Genomic DNA, 21,841 nt, shown 5'->3' with positions numbered 1-21,841 from the left:
AATAATCCTATAGCTTTCGGTGAGCCAAGGCTTGTGGGCTGGCATTGCAGGCCCAAGGAAGATCAGCGAAGGTGTGACCCGATAGCGGCAGTGCTGGGGGAGGTCGCGGGGTCAGTCCATGACCCCACAAAAGATACCTACACACTCAGTGGCCGGGAAGCCCTAGACCCTGGGGAAACGCGATTCCCCAAGGGCAAGAGGACCAGCGCATAAACCCGTAAGGGCGATCAGTGGCCTGTGCTGGGCACTGTAGGTCGGTCCTTTCCTTGACCCTACATGGGTCTCTGGGGCTGCTGCAGAAGAACCCCTCCCGGCTAGTTAGCACTTCCCAGGGCTGAAGTACCGGATATCCAGATCGCGACCCTCGCCTGGCGTGCGGCTGCTGCCAGATGGGTGGCGCATCAGCCTCCTCCGCATTCCCGCGGGCAGTGCCGCCGGGGCCGAATCCCGGGGGATTCGGAACAGCCTCGCCCGCCTTTTCGGTTCTATTCAGGACGAATTGATCCTGACAAAAAGTTGGTTGACTGAGCGGATGTCTTCGCATCAGTACAGCATGCATTCTGCTGCGACCCCGAAAAGTGAAGGGAACTGCGGAACTGGAAGAGCAAATACGGCTTTACGGACCGGGTTTGGCGCCCGACGGTGGAGCCCGTGTGCCGGTAAGTTGGAGAAACGCTGCCCAGGAACTCAAGCGTGTGGCGGCTGGCTCCGCGTTTGCGACCCTGCAGGCAGTGCCACAGGGCGCAACGCTTTGTGAAAAGCAGGGAAACCTCAGTGAAGCGCATTTCCTAGGTTTCCTTCGCCCTGGGCTAGGAACCCGGGTTTTTGGCAGCGTTCTTTCCCGTCTCTGGCTCTGTGAAACCCGGAGAAGCGCCAGTCCCGGCGAGTTGCTTTGGCTGAAAAGCAGAGTGGGGGGACACTGAAAACCTGTGACACACTGAACGAGTGCGTCCTCGGTAAGTATTAGAGGGAAACCTGCAGGCTCTGGGAGCAGCGGGGCCTTCGATAGCTCAGTTGGTAGAGCGGAGGACTGTAGTGGAACCACCTTAGCAATCCTTAGGTCGCTGGTTCGATTCCGGCTCGAAGGACTTCGTACAATCTTTTTAACTCCAACTGAGTTCAATTACTCCGTGGCTTACATAGAGGTCGGCCATGGCTTTGCCTGGGAGCTTCGGCAAGACAGGCAATGTTGGTGTACAGTACAGTTCGCTTCGGCGTTAGATACCAAGAGATATTGGCGTGTGCTTCAAAGTAGAAGTTTATTGTTTATGTGTAACTTTATATGCCTTATGTTAAAAAATTTGTCCCCGGTCCCATTGTAAAGTAAATATAGATATCCCTAACTGCAGCTGACCCATCCTCTGGTCAGCGGACAGCTAGAGACAACCTGTAAGGCAAAGGGAAGAAGGCCAGCAGCAGCTGGGGGATTAGCTCAAATGGTAGAGCGCTCGCTTAGCATGCGAGAGGTAGCGGGATCGATGCCCGCATCCTCCACTAGAGGATTTTTTGCTCTTTTTTCTTCCCCTCTTCTCTTTTCTTGCTCTTTACACCCGTGAAGACTGGCGGGGAGATCCGCGGAAGCGGGGTGGTGTTTTATTACACAGTGTAATGAGGGGCGTACTAGTCGGTGATTAGCTCCACATGGTTCCCTTTTAGTCGCAGGTGAGTCTTTTCCGGACTCCTGCTCGGTCACTTTTATCTTTCCCGCCTCCGAGAGACAGGCCGTTAACCGCCCTCGGAGACTCGGCTGGAACCCTCGCCTCGCCGGCCCACCAGAGCCCCCAAACGGCACTGGCTCAGGTACCCGCTAACGTGCGCGGAACCCTGCCTGCTGACCAATGGCAGTGCGCTTTACTGGGCGGGTAGCCAGCTGCAGCCGCGGCCAATAGGCGAGAGACTTCTTGTTTCCTGGCAGAGCGGGGTCCCGGCACCGCGGCGCTCGGGTTTTGTTTGGGTCCTGGGTGGAGGGCCCGGGTGCCGGGGCCCGAGGTGCCGCCTCGCTAGCGGGAGAGGGAGCGGGAGCACCGGCCCGGAGAGAGGTGAGGGGCTCTGCGTGCACTGCGGCCCCGCCCCCTTCTCGCAGCCCCTCCAGCCCGAGCCCCTCTCGAAGGCCACCCCGCCCCCGGCCTGGCGGGGCCAGCCAACCCCGCCCCTGCCTGCCTGGCTGCCGGGTGGCCGTCCCCCACCCCGCCCTCCTGTGGCCTCACCTCTGACCCCTAGGCCGTGCCTTCCCACCCCTCCAGTGTGTCTGTCTCAACCCCTCAGTTTCTCCAAACAGGGCAAACCCGGCAGTGTGAGGGACCTCCAGACTTGAGGGTCGCGAAGCCGCCCCTTGCCCCCAGGTGGGAATCTACCAGCCCAGCTTTTTTAGCAGTGCTTAGGACACCCTTTATTGACCCACAACTACCAGGGTAGCTTTTGCATGGGCTCCAGTGTCTACAGGGCAAGAAATGGAAACAGACCCGTTCTTTAACTGGAGCTGAGCTGAGGGCTCCAGGTGAGCAGGTGGCATCTGCCCAGTTTCCTTTGGCTTGGCACAGACAACACTTTTCTAGTTTTTGTCCATAATAGGCATAGAGTAGGAGCCAAAACAAGGGACGAATCAGTCCTTCTGGGCCCAGGAAAGCAACAGCAGAATTCAGTACTTGTGAGGACACAGGAGCAAAAGAAGGGAGCTAGTCATTCAAACATAGAGTTCTGGTTCTCTTGGAAATCACATCCAGAATGGCCATCTCTAAAGATGGCCACGTGCTATGGGGGAAGTGTACATTGGCTAGTTTTGGGAAATCTGACTTCTCACAGTCTCAATTCTTTGGACTGCAAAAAAAGCTTAGTCTAGTCTCAACACTATTTAGCCATTGGGTGTTTGATTTGGAAACAGCACTGTAGCAAAATGAGATCCCTTTAGGTCAGTCATAACCTTTAGTGTGGGGTAGAGTGTTGTTTTCTCTTGGCCTTGCTGGAAGGTCACTTCCACATTTTTTAAGGAGTGAGCATTTTGCTTCACAGGGCACTCCCTAAGAACAGCTCTCACTTATCCAGAGATACCAAAAAATCTTGTTTCGCTTTTTTCCTCCCTTCCTCCCTACCCACCCCTCTCTTCCCCAGCTCTCAGGGCCAGAGTGGGGCAAGAGGATGCTTTCCCAGCCCTGCCATGGAGCTGCGCTGTGGGGGATTGCTGTTCAGTTCTCGCTTTGATTCAGGGAACCTAGCCCATGTGGAAAAGGTGGAATCTGTGTCTAGTGATGGGGAAGGAGTAGGAGGTGGGGCTTCAGCCCCAACTGTTGGCATTGCTTCTTCCCCTGACTACGAGTTCAACGTGTGGACCCGACCAGACTGTGCTGAAACCGAGTTTGAGAACGGGAACAGGTATGAGGAAAGAATTGGAGGGTGGAAGGAGAAAAGGCATGTCCAGGTACCCAAATCCATGCTTCAGTGAGCCCTTTGACTTTTTTGTTCATACCCTTCCTCTTCCGGCCCCTCCTCATCTCTTCCCTCCTTTCTAAATAGCCATTTCCCAGCTCTCCCACATCTCCTGTCTCCACACCTCCCAAATGTAATGACCTGTCTCTCCTTCTCTGGCCCTCAGGTCATGGTTTTACTTCAGTGTCCGGGGAGGAACTCCAGGGAAACTCATCAAGATCAACATTATGAACATGAACAAGCAAAGCAAACTTTATTCCCAGGGTATGGCCCCCTTTGTGCGCACACTGCCCTACCGGCCACGCTGGGAACGCATTCGAGACCGGCCCACCTTTGAGGTAAGTTCTCCATGAAGAGGAAAGAGGACTTGGGTGCTAGTAGAGCAAAGTAAACAATTAATTCAACCTTGATAGAGAGTAGTAGGCAGGTGGGACCCCAGGTTATAGTGTCAGCTTTCCTTATGGTGCTAACTGGAGTCCAAGATGAGCCCCTGCCTTAGGAAGTCCCAAGGAGCTGGTTTTCTTTATGGAAAGTATCAGAGGGAGGGAATGAAGTTAGTGAAAGTGATAAGGGTGTGAGGTCAGTTCCTAGTGGTGCCAACGGCTCAGTTCTGACACAGATGGCATGTTGCCCCTCCCTCTTCCTCCTCTGCTCCTCAGATGACAGAGACGCAGTTTGTGTTATCCTTTGTTCACCGTTTCGTGGAGGGCCGTGGGGCCACCACCTTCTTCGCCTTCTGCTACCCCTTCTCCTACAGTGACTGCCAGGATTTGCTAAACCAACTAGACCAGCGCTTTCTGGAGAACCACCCTACCCATAGCAGGTGCCAGCCCCATTCTTACTCCTGCCACACTATCCTGGATCCGCACCTCTGCTACTTCTGGAATTTACCCTAAGAGCTCTGCACCAAAACTTCACCAGTCTTTTCTCTGTACAGAATGTGGGACTTTGGACACCTTTGAAAAATGTGTTTCTTTGTGACCTTGATTTCACTGTATCCCACCTACTCCACTTCTTGCCTGCCCAGTTCAAGCCTCTTACTATCCCAGTGCTCAGTTATCCATTATCTATAATTTAACCAGCACTGCCATTGCTCATCTTTTCCCTCAGAGGGCAACTGTCTCTGTCCATACAAAGTAATCTATCCTAAGGAGACATTCACTGGGGAAAAAACAATAAGCTAACCCTGATCTGTACTCCAGCAATGCTGAGCCCACCCAAATCCTAGTGTGAAGGACTGTGAGGCCCAAAGATTAGGATGAAGGACCAGATTTTACAAATCTGGGCTGGTGATGAGGCCTACCTCTTACTAGGACTTTTGGAACTTCTGGATTAATTTTTATCCCTGCAGCCCCCTGGACACCATCTATTACCACCGGGAGCTTCTTTGCTATTCTCTGGATGGACTTCGCGTAGATCTGTTAACAATCACTTCCTGTCATGGGCTTCGAGAAGATCGAGAGCCTCGCCTAGAGCAGCTATTTCCTGATACCAGCACCCCCCGACCATTCCGTTTTACAGGCAAGAGGGTGAGTGGGGATAGCATAAAGGCAATATGTTGTCCTTTCTACAGTTCTAGGCACTGTGAATAGCTTAAGGCTGTTTCCTCTAGGCATCCTGGATTTGGCTCAGCTTGTAGCCTAGCAAGGGTGACAGCTGCTGCTCCACTTGCAGACCCAGCCAGGTGGAAGTCCAGTGGCTTCTTCTGCCTCATCCACTTTTGCCCTGATGTGTCAGTGGAACCACAGTGTAACTGACCTAATGTCTGCTCTCCTTTCCACTTCAGATATTCTTCCTAAGCAGCAGAGTACACCCTGGGGAGACTCCATCCAGCTTTGTCTTCAATGGCTTCCTGGACTTCATCCTTCGACCTGATGACCCCCGGGCCCAAACCCTACGCCGCCTCTTTGTATTTAAGCTGATTCCCATGTTGAATCCTGATGGTGTGGTCCGGGGCCACTACCGGTAAGTGGTCTTCCCATCCTTTCTGGATTGTTCCCGTCCTCCTGTATGTCTTCTTTTTTCCTCAGTGAAAGACTGCCAGCCATCTAGCTTCTCCTGTATTCCCAGTCTTCTTGCACCCTAACAACGGCAAGCCCATCTGATGTTCCAGAGACTTGAGAGGGGAATTGCATCTAGTGGCATTCCTAGGAAGGAGCAAAACTAGGATAGGCACAGGCCTATCTGGGTGGAGGGAGCTATCTTTAGGTTTCAGTGGTATCTTAGGTTGACGTCAGGTCAGGGAGGGGTCCTGTCTGCAATTCTTTCTTTCCTAGCACAACTTCAGCTTCTCCTTTGATAAGTCAGTCTCCTCCTAGTCTCCTTGTCATCTACCATGGTGTCTCCTTCACCTGCTCAGCACTCTAGACCCTCTTCAGTCCCTGTTTTCCTACAGCACTGATTCACGTGGAGTGAATCTGAACCGTCAGTACCTGAAGCCCGATGCTGTCCTGCACCCAGCCATCTTTGGGGCTAAAGCTGTGCTTCTCTACCACCATGTGCACTCTCGTCTGAACTCCCAGAGTCCCTCTGAGCACCAGCCCAGTCCCCACCTTCCTCGTGATGCTCCTCTTTCTGACCTTGAGAAAGCCAACAATCTCCACAATGAAAGTCGCCTTGGACAGTCATCTGACAGTGATAACCCTGAGACCTGGACCCAGGTAGAGCCAGCAGAACATAAGGCCAACAATGGGTGGATTATGCCACAACAGTCTACCAAACTTGAGGAGCCTGCCCCTGACACCATTCCCCCCAAAGAGAGTGGCGTTGCTTACTATGTGGACCTGCATGGACATGCTTCCAAAAGGGGCTGCTTCATGTACGGAAACAGCTTTAGTGATGAGAGCACCCAGGTAGGAGTCCTAAGGATGTCATGTGAATGTGGGAATCAATATAGTTATGAGATAAAGGCTAGACCACAATCAGAGAGGGAACATAGCCTGACAGGAAGTACTGTGCAGACTACCTCTTACATGAGCTTCAGAGAGCCAAGAAAAATCAGCACTGGGACCTTGTGTCTCTGCCATTATATCATGCCTTTGAGTGAGGGTCATGCTGTCAACATCACAGTCTTAAGAGTTTGGGGAACCAAGAGAAAAGGAAAACTTTGCATTATTGGAGAAAAAAAACTAAGAACTTAAAATGTGATAGAATTATGCCTTCTCAACACCTACAAATAATGTCAAACATTGAAAATTTTTAAAATGTTAATTACTGCTTATGGTTGTAGTGGTATCTGCTTGTATGAGTCACATGGCCCTATGCTTGCCATCTCTTCTTTGCCCCTTGTCCCTTCTTTCTGTCTCTTTCTGAGTTTCCATTTTCCTCCCCTCAACAGGTGGAAAACATGCTATATCCAAAGCTCATCTCCTTGAATTCAGCCCACTTTGACTTCCAGGGCTGCAATTTCTCAGAGAAGAACATGTACGCCCGAGACCGTAGAGATGGCCAATCCAAAGAGGGAAGCGGTCGTGTTGCAATCTACAAAGCCTCAGGGATAATCCACAGGTTGGGTGGAAACTGGGATATAGTTGAGGACATAGCTTCCCTAAAGAAAATAATTCCCTGGGTCTGTGGATATAGCTCAGTGATAGAGCATTTGCCTAGCATGCCTGGGGCCATGGGTTCAGTCCCCAGTGCAGCAAAATAAGGAAAATAATAATCAGCCTAGGGTTTGAGGGGCCAGGACTATTCAAGTCTTCTCAAAAGAGAGCCTTACAATGAGCAGGGTTATTTTTAGTTTGGGATTCTCCTTTACTGGGATTTCCTGGGTACATGGTGTGGTGCCAAGGTCAGTAGCTAGTTGCTAGGGGTTATTAGCACTTTCTACTTGTGTTCACTTTTTTCCAAGTGATTAATCTTCTTAGACCATTAGGGCTGGCCTGCATGGTTGTCATGATACCCATTCAGACAGGACACTGATAAAGGTCTTTGTGTCTTAGCTACACACTTGAATGCAACTACAACACTGGACGCTCAGTAAACAGCATCCCTGCTGCCTGCCATGACAATGGGCGTGCCAGCCCCCCTCCCCCGCCGGCTTTCCCTTCGAGATACACTGTGGAACTATTTGAGCAGGTATGAATCCATGGCATAAGTGGGAAATGGGAACCTCAAGGCTTGGAAAGACCTTCCCCTCTTGTTACCTGAGTCTAAGGTCCTCTGCAGAGATGTTCATTGCCGTAATCATCTCACCATTGTGGTTATTTCCTTCCGTTAACAGGAGCATGGCTCTGACTATAGACTAAGGGTATTGAGAAGATGAACAGAGAATCCTCTAGCATATCTGAGTCAGATTCATTACCTCTGAGTTGGTCTTTCTCATTCTGTTGGAGGGTTTATTGACTCCTGGGCTCAAAAGCACCCCCACCATTGTGATCCTGGTGACTACTTATTCTAGGACATACAAAGGGAGTAAAAGAGCTTCAGGTTAGAAGAGGGATCCTAACACCTTCCGTTAGAATTCCTTTATGTGGGCCAGCAAGCACATCTGCCCCTGCCATAATAAATGAAGGTCTAGCAGGTATGGTGGCACACACACATGGAATCCCAGCAACTTGGGAGGCTGAGGCAAGGTGATCTGAAGTTCCAGGGCAGTCTCAGCAATTTAGCAAGACCCCAAGGATTGGGGATATAGCTCAGTGGTAAAGTACCCCTGGGTAACAAAATTAATAATGGAATTCGATGTGGTAGCACATGCCCATAATCACAGTGACTGGAGGCTGAGGCAGGAGGATGGCAAGTTCAAGGTCAGCCTTAGCAACTGAGTGAGACCCTGTCTTAAAGTAAAAAATAAAAAGAACTGAGGATGTAATGTAGCTCAGTGGGTAGAGTACCCTGAGTTCAATCCCCAGTATATCCCCGTATTATTAAAAATAATAATAGATAGGACCCTAAAATTTAGAGCTGGGTTAGGGAACAGCTCTAAATTGACTTGAGATGTCTAGGCACGAAAGTTAGGGTACCCAGTGAGCAGATTTTAGGTCTGGCCTCTCCCCTTTGTGCTGTGTACCCCATCCCACATAGCAGCCTGGATTAGAGGACCAAGATGCTGAGCCAAACTGGAATCGCCCACAGGTGGGACGAGCTATGGCCATTGCAGCTCTGGACATGGCGGAATGTAATCCGTGGCCCCGAATTGTGCTGTCAGAACACAGCAGCCTCACGAACCTACGGGCCTGGATGCTAAAGCATGTGCGAAACAGCCGAGGCCTGAGCAGCACTGTGAACATGGGCATCAGCAAGAAGAGAGGCTCTCGAACTCCCCCCAAAAGTAACAGGTAAGATCAGCAGCATGGAAGGGAGAGGCAGGAGAGTAGACAAGGCTTTAGACCTGGAGGTTCCATGAGACTTGTATTCCTTCCCTCCTCCTAAAAGTACCATATGCTGAGTATTTTCTGGGTAAATTAAAATTAACAAGATCATTTTTGAGAATGGGATCCTCTTCCCTTTCACCAGGAGCCACATCCTTCTAAGATTTTAAAGTCAGGCCAAGGGACTCTCTGTTCCAGAAACTTGCACTAAGCTTCCAAATGTGGTGAATGACTGATCGAAGGAGGTGCAAGGGCCAGTGCCAGGGCAGTAAGGGAGAAATTCATTGAGAGAGAAAGTTGCTCAGGACAGCCCTGCTATTAGCTGGTATGCCCCAGGTTAGATACTTCATCTATGGACATGAATTCCTCCCTTTTTTCCTTTAAATGAGTTCCTTTACCCCAGGGTGAAAGTTTTACTAAGCATTAGACCCTGAGGAAAGCCTTGGGAAAGCCTGGCCCAGAGTTAATTGGCATCTGCTTCTTTGCAGTGGATTGCCCGTTTCCTGCTCTGAAAATACCTTAAGCCGGGCACGAAGTTTTAGCACTGGCACAAGTGCTGGTGGTAGCAGCAGCAGCCAACAGAATTCTCCACAGATGAAGAACTCCCCCAGCTTTCCTTTTCATGGCAGTCGGCCTGCAGGGCTGCCAGGCCTGGGCTCTAGCACCCAAAAGGTCAACCACCGGGTGCTGGGTCCTGTCAGAGGTAAGCCAGTCTGGGAGCCCCTGCAGCAGGTGTTCGGTTGTTTGGGGTATTGCTGGGGAAAATGAGAGCTTGAAGACATTCACTTGGCCAAGAACCAAGGGGTGAATCAATAAAAGTAGTCTGTAGCAGAATCTGCAGCCTCTCCTGCGACCTTGGTGTTCCCTGCGGCATGACTCTGGAGCATGTTACAAGTAGCCACCTGGGGATCTGGTCTTCAGCATGCGTTAGGAGCTGGGGAAGTTTCCAAGGACAAAACACTAGTTGAAGCAATGCCAAACAGAGACACTGAGGCTCTACATCAAAGATAATGTCATTGTGTTTTCTTGGGAGCAGTATAAAAGAATGTACTGAGAATCCAAATTGCAACACTATAGAATGATGGAGGATCCTGTCGTGGTCTTTATGGACTGAAACTGTTCCCTGCTTCACAGCTTACTCAGAAAGTAGTATAAGGATTCTAACTCTTTCAAAGAAAAATGGAACAAACTGCAGTAGCTTCTGTCCTAGACTCACAAACCAAGCATCTAGCCCTTTCCATCAGTGGTCACAATTGCTCAACTGCATCATTACCCCTAGGTTTTGCCTGATAAAATTCTGTGAAAATTACACAGGGAAAAAGAGGAGAAGGTAACTGGAAGTATGCTGGATTGTGGAGGGGGAGAGATTGTTATAGTGCCACTTCCCAAAATATACCATATAACAAATCTGTACTGTACTTGCCTTCAGGGTTACAGAAATCATGGCTAATCACAGAGGTCTGTAAGCTGGAACTAAGTGTTTGGGTGATCTTCTACCTGCACCCATTCTTGTTTAGTATATCCCTGCTACTCAGTTTGCAATCTAGCTTTTGAACAGATGTGACATGCACTGAGTCAGTGGCTGTAAATCTGACTGCATAGGGAAGCCAGAGAGAGAGCGCAATGGCCTTTACCAGCTTTGACCAATAAGATACTCTATTCTTGAGCCAGGTGTGGTGACACACCTATAATCCTAGCCACTTGGGAGGCTGAAGTAGGAAGATTGCAAGTTTAGGATCAGCCTCAACAACTTGGTGAGGCCTTAAGGAACTTAGCAAGACCCTGTCTCAAAGTTTTAAAAAGTGGGGGGGGGGTCTAGGGATACGCCTCAGTGGTAAAGTGTCCCTGGGTTCAATCCTCAGTGTCCCCCCACCTCAAAAAAGTTCTCATATTAACCTCATTCTGTTTATATTCCAAACCCTGTTCTCTGAGATTCTGTCTTCACTGGGAAAGGCCACTTTGTGTACTGTGTTTGGAAGACAGTATTAAACTAATATTGATGTCTTATGTTTAAACCACATTTAATAGAAAACAAGAGAGTATCATATAATTTCATGCAGTTCTCATGAGGACCTGTGGGATGGATGATGTTTCCGTTTTTCTGATAAGTAAACTTAGGCTGTTTAAGAGTGGTTTGTCCAAGATTGCATGGCTGTTAAGTGGCAGAGTTATTCCAGCTGATAAATTTTCATGCTCCATTGTAACTAATTTCCCATGTTAAATCTGGATGAAATTTTTCTTCTGTTTTCTTTTCCTTTCTTTTTTGGTCAGTTTCTCCTAGCTCAAGGTTCCTGGGGATTACTTCACCAGCATCATAAATTCTCCTGACCACAAAGAAAAGAACCTTTTCTAGATTGTCACTGGAGGATGCTACGCAGTGTTTAGCCAGTATTACATTGACATCCTCCCTGTCCCCCTCCCAATGCAGAACGCTTTTGAGGAGGGGGATGTGTATTTTATTTCTCTGTTACTTCACTAGATAACTAACGGAAAATATGTAGCATCAGTACTAAGTAATTCATGGTTGGTTGATTTGAAACTTAACAGAGCAGACAGGACATTAGATATAATAAACATCATAAATATCCAGGACACTTAGGGAGCTATTGTGGTAGATCAACACAAGAGTAATTAATGAAAGAATGTTCAATTACATAGTTTTGAAGAACAGGAGGTAGATGGTTTGACAAAGACATTCCAGAAATGAGCAATGACAGCCAGGATCAGGAACAGAGCTCCTAGGTAGAGAGAACAAAAGCATGTATACTTATGTACCTTCTGTACGTGGGTCAAGAGAGCTGAGAAGTTGAAATGTCTTGAAAACAGGATTATGAGTTAACTGGGAAATGTAGTGATTGTGTGCTTCTAAAAATAAGGAACAAAAGTAAGACATCTGTCTGTGCATTGGACATACTGGACAGAACAGGGGTAGATGGGAGACTTGTAGCAGTTTACAGATGAGAGCTTACTAGAGACTGTACCATGATCCGCAAAAGAGAGAGAAATCCATTAGAAATAGAAGTAGCAGGATTCAGTGGTGGTGGAAGAGAGGAACTATGAGGATTTCAAGGATACAAGCTAAAGGAAGAAGTCATGGTGACATTTAAAACATTGTTTGTGGGGGAGGTGATAAGTGATCTACTCCAGACTTGCTTGGATGCCTTAAGCTATATACATGGAGATGCCCTGCAGGCAGAAAAGGACTGAAGAAAAGATGATCCTAAGGTGTTAGAGGTCTAAGAGTAATCCACACACAGGTGCCAGGTAAAAAACAAGTGAGAAGTCATGTTTCCCCAGGTGAATGAGCTTAGAAGCAGAAAGGGTTCAAGTACAGAGACAGGGACTTGCACATATTTATGTGTAAGAATTAGGAAACCCCATGCCTATGAGTGGACAAGTTACCAATAATACCAAACAGGGATACTGTAAGGAGTTGAAAGGTGAGATCCCAGGAATTTTGACTCTATGTTTCCCTGGACATTTGCTGGTACTGTGATTTTTTGGGGGTGGTAGAGGCAGGTGTACTGGGGCTTGAACTCAGGGGCGCTCAACCACTGAGCCACATCCCCAGCCCTATTTTGTATTTTATTTAGAGGCAGGGTCTCACTGAGGTGCTTAGCAACTTGCTTTTGTTGAGGCAGGCTGGCTGTGAACTCATGATCATTCTGCCTCAGCCTCCTAAGCCTCTGGGATTACAGGCATGAGCCACTCGTGATTTTTTATTTATTTATTTTTTAAAAACTGCTCTATCTTTTAAGTCTCAAGGATGGCAGACCAACCCTAGTTTGGATAGGGGCCACATTCTGATGTGCCATTTGGACATGGTATCTTCAACCAACTCTTGGGAAAACTTCTTTGTCCTGTGTGAGCTATCTTGTGCTATTGGTTTATGACACTTCTGTTCCTGCTCCACACATCTGGTATTTTGGCCTCTGCCACATCTAGTTATATTTTGTTTTCCATTTAGCCAGGTGCATAGGCACGTGCCTATAATCCCAGCTACTTGGAGGTTGAGGCAGGAGGATTTCAAATTCCAGATCAGCCTGGGAAACTTAGCAAGACGCTATTTCAGAATAAAAAGGCTTTGGGATGTAGCTCAAAGGTAGAGCACTTTATGCATGAGGCCCTGGGTTTAATCTCCAGTACTTCAAAAAAATTATATTTAACTATAAATTTAATTGACTATCCTTATTGGCTAAAACAAGTACAAGATTGGGCTATCCAATGAATTTCAGAAAAGATCGAGGCAGCTCAGCTAGGAGTTTAAGACAGGGAACTAGTTGACAGGTTCTGTCTGAAGGCTGAGAGATAACATTTTAGAAGGCCAACTAGTAACCAACTTGGGGCAAACAGAAATGGCCCTGAACAGAAGGCTGTAAAGTTCACTAAACTGTGGCTCCAAGCATCCCCTGACCTTTGTGCCAGAATCTTCTCTACTTAGTTCTTCTCAGCTGCAAACATGTTCTGAAGTACCACCTTACAAGATTGTTAGCACAGTTCCCATCTACCATGTGAGAAGCACAGATAGTTCTATCTGTAGCTGCTGTTGAAGTAGCGGAAGAAGTGGCTAATGCAGTGATAAAGTGAGAGAAATCAAAAGAGCCTGCAAGATAACTGTAAAAGCAGGTACAGAGCTAAAGAAGGGCCTGCCGGGACTGAGATGGGGGAAGTAAAGTGGTTTTTCCTTATGTCCATTAAGTATGGATTAAAGCAGGGCAAAGACTAGGGGGAGGCAGGTGAGATACCTAGGACACAATTTAAGGAATTCACTCTCAGGGTCGTGCAAGTGCCTCCTTCACTTTCGCATTCTAGGTGCCTCACTTGCTTCATTCTAGTCCTAGCCCTAAGTTCCAGCAATAGTCTCATTCAACAATTGGAGGGCTGGGGAGATAGCTCAGTCGGTAGAGTGCTTGCCTTGTAAGCACAAGGCCCTGGGTTCGATTCCCCAGCACCCAAAAAAACAAACAAACAAACAAACAAAAAAAACCAATTGGAACTTCTTTCCTGGCTCTCCACCCTACCCAGCAGAAAGCTGGTGTGAAAAGACAAAGCGCTGAATTGTAAAAGCAGGAAACTTCAGCTGTCAGTACCATCACTGCTCTCATCCCTCCCGCCTGTCACTTAAACCTGAGGTTACCAGAATTCTTTGCTGACCTCTAATGCCATGGCTCAGCTGACAGGCAACTTTTGGTAGAGCAGCTAATGTCCAGCGGTGAGTAGAGGCTCCCTGGAGTCAACAGGATTTGATACCTGCAAACCATTGACACTTCTGCTTTTACCACTATAAATAAAAGTATCAAGAAATGTCTTCCAACACATCTATTTAGCATCTGGGGAGATGAAACAGGGTATAGGCACAAGTCAACTAACTGCTATTCTAAACTGAGACTTTAGAACATCCATTTTAATTCTTGTAAGATGACATCAGTTTGGCTTGGTCCCTCAGACCTTGGCCCTGGGACTATCCTACCACCCCCAACATGGAACCACTAGCCAATTCCATAAAATATCTTATAACCTCTGGGCACAGAGTTGATCGTATATCACTCTTGCACTCAGTCTTAAGCTGCTGTTTCTACAGAACCAAAACATACAGACTTGGGGCTCCTCCATTTCCTTCTTGTTTCAATAGGGTCTGGGTAGGCCTGGATTACACTAGGGGCCACAAGTCAAAACATGAGAAACTGTGTGCTCTCACTAACAATTATAGGCAGCCCTGGCCAGGTCTTGAGGCAGTCTTTTAAGTGAAGATTGACTGAAATGCTATCTTTAAACACCTTATACTTTCCACAGCAAGTCTTTCCCCTAAATCAGACCTGGTCCCCTATCCTAAAACCCTGATTGGGGTGGAATTCCCAACCTTAGTATCTTTCCCATGATCCCTTTCCCATTTTGCATTGGCAATTTTTAGATCATTTGCCTATTTTGCTTCACATCTTCTGGAGTGTCACCCCGTTTATATTACTAAAACCTATAATGTCCCACTCATTTTCTGGCTTCCACTTTCTCTTCCCCTTTCTTGGGGTGGAGTGAGAGTTCATCCCTTAACATGGTTTCAGCATGCCTGTGTGTGTAGATAGTTCTCAGATTGTCTACAAATCTGTTATTTCCTCAATCAACTTCATTATTTCTGCCTACAATGCACTGTCACCTGCACATCATGTTGACATTCATTTTAATCATAGCATTGCCCAAGTCTGGGTGTTAGAGTATCCCTTAAGTCACTGGTGGTGGCTAATGTTTCAGGTTATTTGACTGTGGCTACAAGTCCCTATGGCTTCTGTTGTCATGCTGGCAACTCTGTGCCAACTCTCATCATGCCTCAGATGTCCGGTTGTTTTTGACTCTTGAGACTTCACACCTTGAACCCTAATTGGCACCTAGTGTCTCAGCACAACTCCACATAGCTAGAGTGATTTTCATCCTGACATTTTTTTCTTTTTTAATTTGGAAACCTTTCAGATGCATTCATAGTACTGCCTGCTACCACTGCCTAGCGAGCTAGATAAAAAGAAGTTGTCACCTACTTCCAAAATCAGAGGATTTTCACACCCAACACATGTTGCTTTGTGTTAGAAGTCAACCAGCCTGCTGGTAACACCACTGAATTCAGTACTGGAAGTTCAAGAGTACTTGGGGCCTAAGAGGCTGGGGATATGGCTCAGTGGTAGAATACTTGCCTAAATGTGCCAGGCCCTGAGTTCAACCCCATTACTACCAAAAAAAAAGTACTTGGCACCAGTTTTCCCTCTGTGATAAGGACCTGCTGAACCTGTAAGTATCCCTACTCCATCCATTCTCCATATGTCCCACTGGGACCTTACCCTTCAGAACAGGTAGCAGTAAAGATCCGGCCACAGAAATGGTTGCTCCAGAGTGTAACTGTATTCTTTATACTCCAAGCAATGATGGATCCATAAACTAGCCATTGAACAAAGGATTATGAAGGTAATGAGAACAATTAGTTTTAATTCTGCCTACAATGGTCAAGGAGCCTCACAGAGATAACATTTGAGATGGGACAAGGAAGATGGTCATTTTCACTGGATAGGTAAACAAACTGAAGAGGAACCACACAAATAGTAGCAGTAGGGGCTATAGCAAAAGATGTAAGATCAGGTCAGCACTGTACTAAGGATATGTGGACTGGAACCACAGGGGGCAGAGTTTCAAATGGGTCATGTAAAAAGGTTTAGACTTTATCCTTTAAAAGACCTTCAGTATCTCCCCTTGCCTAAGCCTCAGTGATTTCTGACCAAGTCTCTGTTTTAGAAGAGTAATTTGTGGTACCTATGTGAAGGATGAATGGTAAAAGGAAAAAGACTCAAGCTGGGGAGACTAATAGGGAAATAAAGTCTGAGTGGAAGTTAAAGACTTACATCTGGACAATGGAAAGAGAGAAGAAAGGAGGAACCCAGATGAATGCTGAGGTAGAACTCTCAGAATTTGATTAAATAGAAACCTAAATGTAAGGGAGGAATAGAAAGATAAAACAGGGTTTCTAGGTTTTTCACCAAGATAAGAAGAATGTAAGAGAGGGAGAAATTGTTTTGGTTTGTTCATGGGGGACTTCCAGGTAGAAATGCCTAGTGAACAGGTAGAGCTGGATTTCAGGAGAAAGGGCTAGTAAGAGATTTGGGAGTGTAAGAATAAGTAGAACAATAGAGGGCTAAGGACAGAATGGTAGGGAACATGGACATTTAAGAGGCAGGAAGATCAATTGAAGAGAAGCAGTTAGAGGTAAGAGAACCTAGGAAAGCAGTTTAAGAAGCCAAGTTCGATAATTTCTTGCCAAAAGAATGAATTGGTAAAATGAGGGCCAAGAACTGAATAACTGGAATATATATTAGAGGTCTTTATACCCATTGTATAGTTACTTCTGAAGAGAGGTGCTGGTCTGACTACAAGCTTACAAATGTATCTTCTGACTAAGAGGAGCCAGCAAGTCAGTGAAGGCTATTTCATAGTGCCTGACTAATTCAATCTTTTACCTGCTTGTGTCCTTTCCACTCAGAGCCCCGAAGCCAGGACAGGAGACGGCGGCAACAGCCACTGAACCATCGCCCTACTGCAAGCAGCCTGGCCCCATCCCCAACTCCTGCTAGTTCTGGCCCAGCCTCCTCACGCAGCCTGGGCTCCTGCATACTGCCCAATTCACTCAGTCTATCAGGTCTGTACCCACTGCCACTGAAATCTGGGTTGGCCAGTTTCCTCCCTTCCCTACCACCCAGGGTTTAGACAAGGCACCCAATTAGGCTTGAAGAAATTCCTTCAGCCACGCTACCACCTAACTTGGGCTCTCTTGACCTGATGACAGGGCACTCCAGCCAAAAGCATCAGTTATCCTCCTGGTACCCTAAACCTCTAAACCTGTGCCTTTGTGCAGGAGGCTGGGACTTACTGAAATGTCTTTGTAAAATAAAATAACATTTATGAATGTTTACTATGTGCCAGGCACTGCTCTACACACTATCTAATTTAATCCTCATTTTTATAGTTGAGGAACCTGAGGACTTTTCCTACCAGCAAAGTGCCACTTACCCAAGTTCCCCGATTGCAGAAGCTGGGCAACATTAAGACAAAACTGGAGAAGAAAAAAAGCATAGGCCTTTCACCTGTCATCACTGCAGTGTCCTATCATCCACAGAAAACTTAAGCCATCTACTCTCCTTTTAAGCTATAGACCCAGCTGTGTAAAGGACTGGATGGGATTGATTTCTGCCTTACCCTGAGCCACTACTCCCAACCTGTCAACTCAAATGGGTAGCCCTCAATCCAGGTCTTGGATAGAGTGGACTTGATCCTCAAATGTCTAAATATATATTTGGAGTGGTCCCAAGGACTATAAATTTATACAGTAGTTAAGCTTGGGTAGATTCTACTTCTTGTCAAAAGTTGCTGCTCCACCTCTTGGACCAGAGTAAAGCTTCACTCAGGGGTGATCTTGTCCCCCAGGGAATATTTGGCAACATGTGGAGACTTTTTTGGTTGTAACAATGAAGGAGGCCTGGGGAGGAAACTGCATAGTAGATGCTGCTCATCATCCTATAATGTGCAAAACAGCTCCTATACAAAGGATTATCCAACACAAAATGTCAATAGTGGAAGATTGGGGGGTTGGGGGTACAGCTCAGTGGTACAGTGCCACCTTAGCATGCACATAACCCTAGGTTCAATCCCCAGCACTGAACGCATGTGCACACACAAAGTGCCAAAGTTGAGAAACTGATCTAAAGGAAGTTACCTCCTCTTCTCCATGGCCCCTACCTTGATGATCAGTTTCCTCTGTTCTTTAGGGAGCAGCTGCTCACTCTTATCTTCAGGGGACAAGCCAGAGGCTGTCATGGTGATTGGGAAAGGTCTGCTAGGGGCTGGCGCTCGGATCCCCTGCATCAGGACTCGACTGCAGGTAACATTTTCCCTGGTCCCCAGGGAGTAAGAAGTCTGGAGAACCCATCAAGGAATTGTTCATCCGGGCAGCGGGAGGGAAAATGCTCAGCCCTGCTTTACAGCCTCTACTTCCAGCCATATCATAGAGCTGCTCTGGTGCTTGAGTGCTTATCTGCCCAGCCCCACCCCAATTCCCATCAGCCAGGTGTCTTGCTTGCTTCCAACCCCACTGTCCCTGCCAGATGCACCCCAACCTCAGCCTGCTAGCTCTGGCTTTCCCTGCCCCTGCCCTTAGCTTCTCCTCTCTTTCTGCCCAGACCTGCCCGAGGAGAGTTTCCGCCAGGAGGGGTCCCGGATTCCCCAGGTAACACTTCTGGTTGCTGCTCCTAGGAACAGCCTTGCCACCACCTCCAATTCAGTCCAGATCCCCATACTGATTTTGTTAAAGTTGGGTACAGGCAAAAGCTGACTAGATGGGTGAAGCTTAAGCTGCTCTGGCAGGGGCTGAAGCTTAGAAGGCTTAGATGGCCAGTCCCCCATATTTCTACAGTGCTGTTCTACTCAGGCAGGCCTTCCTTGGCCATGGTATACCATGAAGGCTAAATGCTGGATCCTTCTGCCACCCTTATGCTAGTTACATAAGCCTTGAGTGCACAGTAATGGACTGAATCTAGGAGTTCTCTGTATCTTGCCTTATCCTCTCAGCTAGAAACAATGCCTAGGAATTCAAGGCTCCTCTACTACCTCTGTTGACTCCTATACTAGACTCTTATGCATGGAAACTCAAGAGGCAAACCTAGAAGCAGGAAAGCTCATGGAAGAACCCAGCCTCTTAGCCTACCCCTGTCCACACAGGCTAGGCCCAGGTTGGGCCGGGGCTCACCGCCGACTCGCAGAGGGATAAGAGGCTCTTCAGGCCCCACATCCCCTATCTCCAGGACCAGAGAAAGCAGTGAGCCGGAGCCGGGACCCCGTTCTGCCATACGAGGGTAAGCACCCAGACCCAGTTCTCTCAGCTCTTCCCTCATCTCCATTTTTACCATTCAGGATCATTCTCATCTTTCCCTACTCCCTTTGACTTCAAAGACTGAATGTACTTTCATTAAGAATCTAGTCCCTGATTTTATTCCATAATGGCTTCAGTCTTTACTTCAAAGGACTAGAAAACAAATGCTAGTTAGGGTGTTAAGGCCTAGAGCTGGCTAGCTGGTTCCAGCACCTGACCTCTGTACAGCCATCATCCTACCTCTCTTCTCTTAAATCTTGCAGCCTCTGGCTAACAGACCATAACCTTGATTCCTCTCTTCTGTTGCAGGATGCCTCAGGCTGGCCCCCCACGGCCCCGCTCTGCCCCTGCCTTTTCTCCTATTTCCTGTACTCTATCTGACGCCCCATCCCGGATTTGTTACAGCGGGGGTCCCTTGGGCCAGCCTGAGGTTTGTTTTGTCCCTAAATCTCCCCCACTCACCATTTCTCCCCGGGTTTGATAATGCCTTTACCTCCATGCCCAGGATACAGTCCCAAAGTGGGGGAACACAGTGAGAAATATGATAGTCCCCTCCCTGGGCTGCTGATTCCATGTTACAACATAACTCTTTGGAATGCCAGCCACACTGTCTGAGGCCTTGCAGAGCATTACCTTGAGACAGGACAATACAAGGACCTGCTACCCCTTCCCTCCCTCCACAGCACAAGATTTTGGGACCACAAAAAATATATATATTTTTGTATTGGGGGGAGGGGAGGGAGTAGAAAAGCAGCCCCTATACTGGGCCCTATTCAGTGGCAGCTTCTTGTTCCATAGGGTTAAGGAAGACTTTGAGGAAATAAAAGTTGTTTGGAAAAATCCAGGTGTAGTTGCTTTGTATGTTGTGATGGGTAGAAGGGATGAAGTGAAGTGTGAAGGCCCCTCACACCCTCCATCTTGCCTCAGCCTATGTCCTGGAACCCTAGAAAAGAGGGGGAAAGACCTGAGGTAAGGAAAATGCTGCAGCTTTCTCCTAGGGAAACCTGGAGTCAACTCCCAGTAAGCCTGTTCCCCTTTACAAAATCTTTGACCCAAATTTAAGGTTGGTTCCCAAGACTCCCCCCACCCCCAGCTTTCTTCTTTCTAGCTTGGGTCAAGTAGCCAACACCTAAACCAATGACTCTAGTCTAAGAACATGAAAATAGAAGTCTACATTTTTCACCCCCTCAAAAAAAAAAAATTCTACCTAAATAAAAACCTAAACAACCTTGGAAAAGTGGGGGCTATGTAAGAGCTCATATCCTCATGGCACCTTCAGTACCTTTGTTTCTACCGCTGTCAGTGCCCTGAGCCTCCTTGTAACCATACCCCCAACTTGGGCAACTAGCTACTGGAGACCCCAAGAAGATAAGGACCGAGGAAGATTAGGATATACCCCACCCCACCCTATTCTCGCAGGGCGAAGTTTAGGAGGAAGCAGGACAGTGCAAAGCACTGTACTCTGCGGATAAAGGGGCCCAATTCTGTACTGTATCATGCTTGGCCCGACACTTTAGGATTTGAAGTTTCGAACCTTGCAGGCCCTACCGCGGCCTCGCCATTCACCTCTCTGGGGGCTGGGCGCTACAGCCCCGGCCGTTACCTGGGGCGGAGAAAGCGCCACTTTCATTCCTGTTTCTTGGGATTGTTGACCGCCACGTAGTGATAGAGAACCACAAGCAAGAAGAGCGACACGCCCAGCATGTTGGCGAAGATGGCGAGCTGCACGTCCGTGATCATCCTGCGGAGAATGGGAGGGACTGAGCCTCTGGCCGACACACTCCTCGCGCTCTGTAGGTCGGGTGCCGGCCCCCACGCCCCAGCCAACTCCGGGCTGGCCCGTGAGACGGCGCCTGCGTGCCTCTCACCTGACCAGCTCCGGTCGGCTCCGACGCTGCCTGCGCACCAGCTGGAGGTAGGAGACCTGGACCGGAACTTCGTAGCGTCAGCTGCGGCCCAAGCAGGCACTTCCGCCGGGTTGAGACCTCTCTAGCCCCGCCGTCTCGCCTGCTCCCACAGCGCGCGCCGAGGGTGGGGCCGCAGTGGGACGTCTAACTGCGGCGTGTGGGCGGGGCCGCGGAAGCTCTCCTCATGCCTGAGTGGCACAGCTGGCTGCAGCTGGGGCGGTCGTGATCGTGGTTAGCAAAGCTACGGTGGCCGCCTCCCTGGAGCCGAGGAGTGGATTAGGGAGAGGGTGCGGCTGCGGGACCAGGCGGGAGACTCAGCTTGACCCGCGGGCTCTGGCCTGCCTTCCTGCCCCGGCCCCCCGCATTGCTGCCCACCCTTCGTTTCCCGGCCCGGCCCGGCCCAGCCAGGTGCTTCCTTTGGGTCCTGCCCTCACTGTCCCCTCCCTGGCTTGGGCGGCGGGGACAGGGTGGGAGGCGGTGCAGAATGGGAACTAGATTGGGGCTGCCGCTGTCAGCCTTTCTGACCCACATCCTACCTAGTAGACCGATCTGCCTGTGATCTGAACAGTGCCTGTCTTATCCAGGTCCTTACCTCCACCCCACTCCTGGAGGTGGGCGTCGGAAATAGGGCAGACCCTCCCGGAATCAAAACCCAAGCTGTGGACCTCCGCCAAGTGGGAAATCACCCCCCGGATGTGAGGGAGGGGGTAGGGGAGGAAGGGCTGGGACAAGCAAGAGGGATCGTGGGTTCGGGGTGGAGAAAAGAGAGGTGACTGCGGTAGACGGCCCAGGGTCTCCTGTGA

The 21,841-nt window shown here is 48.6% G+C and overlaps 2 protein-coding genes and 2 non-coding genes across 9 annotated transcripts; 3 read left to right on the top strand and 1 right to left on the bottom strand.

Moving 5' to 3' along the window:
• Positions 1-455: 455 nt before the first annotated feature.
• Positions 456-20,073, top strand: Agbl5 (AGBL carboxypeptidase 5). Of its 6 annotated transcripts, none has more exons than XM_047522519.1 (18): positions 456-659; positions 793-956; positions 1,657-2,039; positions 2,411-2,497; positions 3,109-3,369; positions 3,590-3,761; positions 4,083-4,246; positions 4,775-4,952; positions 5,210-5,388; positions 5,819-6,275; positions 6,761-6,930; positions 7,365-7,500; positions 8,500-8,702; positions 9,224-9,438; positions 16,750-16,905; positions 18,032-18,144; positions 18,981-19,114; positions 19,441-20,073. In XM_047522519.1, the coding sequence occupies exons 5-18, from the start codon at positions 3,155-3,157 to the stop codon at positions 19,610-19,612; spliced, it is 2,664 nt and encodes an 887-aa protein (XP_047378475.1). In that variant the 5' UTR covers positions 456-659; positions 793-956; positions 1,657-2,039; positions 2,411-2,497; positions 3,109-3,154; the 3' UTR covers positions 19,613-20,073. The 6 variants fall into 6 exon arrangements, 5 of the variants coding, with proteins under 5 accessions (XP_047378475.1, XP_047378476.1, XP_047378477.1 ...); XM_047522520.1 differs by lacking the exon at positions 2,411-2,497 and adding an exon at positions 2,279-2,342; XR_007104639.1 differs by lacking the exon at positions 2,411-2,497 and adding an exon at positions 18,443-18,489 and having other exon boundaries at positions 461-659; positions 19,441-19,583.
• Trnay-gua (transfer RNA tyrosine (anticodon GUA)) lies at positions 1,000-1,088 on the top strand. Its single transcript is given in 2 exon segments — positions 1,000-1,036; positions 1,053-1,088. It is a non-coding gene; the product is annotated as a tRNA-Tyr (tRNA).
• Positions 1,422-1,494, top strand: Trnaa-agc (transfer RNA alanine (anticodon AGC)). The gene has a single exon. It is a non-coding gene; the product is annotated as a tRNA-Ala (tRNA).
• Ost4 (oligosaccharyltransferase complex subunit 4, non-catalytic) lies at positions 19,822-21,007 on the bottom strand. The gene is made up of 3 exons (XM_047522524.1): positions 21,000-21,007; positions 20,735-20,872; positions 19,822-20,074 (listed from the first exon to the last, which is right to left on the bottom strand). The coding sequence occupies exon 2, from the start codon at positions 20,869-20,871 to the stop codon at positions 20,758-20,760; it is 114 nt and encodes a 37-aa protein (XP_047378480.1). The 5' UTR covers position 20,872; positions 21,000-21,007; the 3' UTR covers positions 19,822-20,074; positions 20,735-20,757.
• Between the last annotated feature and the right edge of the window lie 834 nt (positions 21,008-21,841).

The sequence above is a fragment of the Sciurus carolinensis genome, chromosome 13 (assembly GCF_902686445.1).
Source record: "Sciurus carolinensis chromosome 13, mSciCar1.2, whole genome shotgun sequence".
NCBI classification, from domain to species: Eukaryota; Metazoa; Chordata; class Mammalia; order Rodentia; family Sciuridae; genus Sciurus; species Sciurus carolinensis.
This window is presented reverse-complemented; position numbering and strand designations above follow the sequence as displayed.

Excerpts from the sequence above, each read along its gene's own strand:
- Agbl5 (XM_047522519.1), top strand. The coding sequence starts at position 3,155 with ATGGAGCTGCGCTGTGGGGGATTGCTGTTCAGTTCTCGCTTTGATTCA. Across the intron at positions 3,370-3,589 it reads GAGTTTGAGAACGGGAACAG|GTCATGGTTTTACTTCAGTG; the intron begins GTATGAGGAAAG and ends TCTGGCCCTCAG. Across the intron at positions 9,439-16,749 it reads GGTGCTGGGTCCTGTCAGAG|AGCCCCGAAGCCAGGACAGG; the intron begins GTAAGCCAGTCT and ends CTTTCCACTCAG.
- Ost4 (XM_047522524.1), bottom strand. The coding sequence starts at position 20,871 with ATGATCACGGACGTGCAGCTCGCCATCTTCGCCAACATGCTGGGCGTG.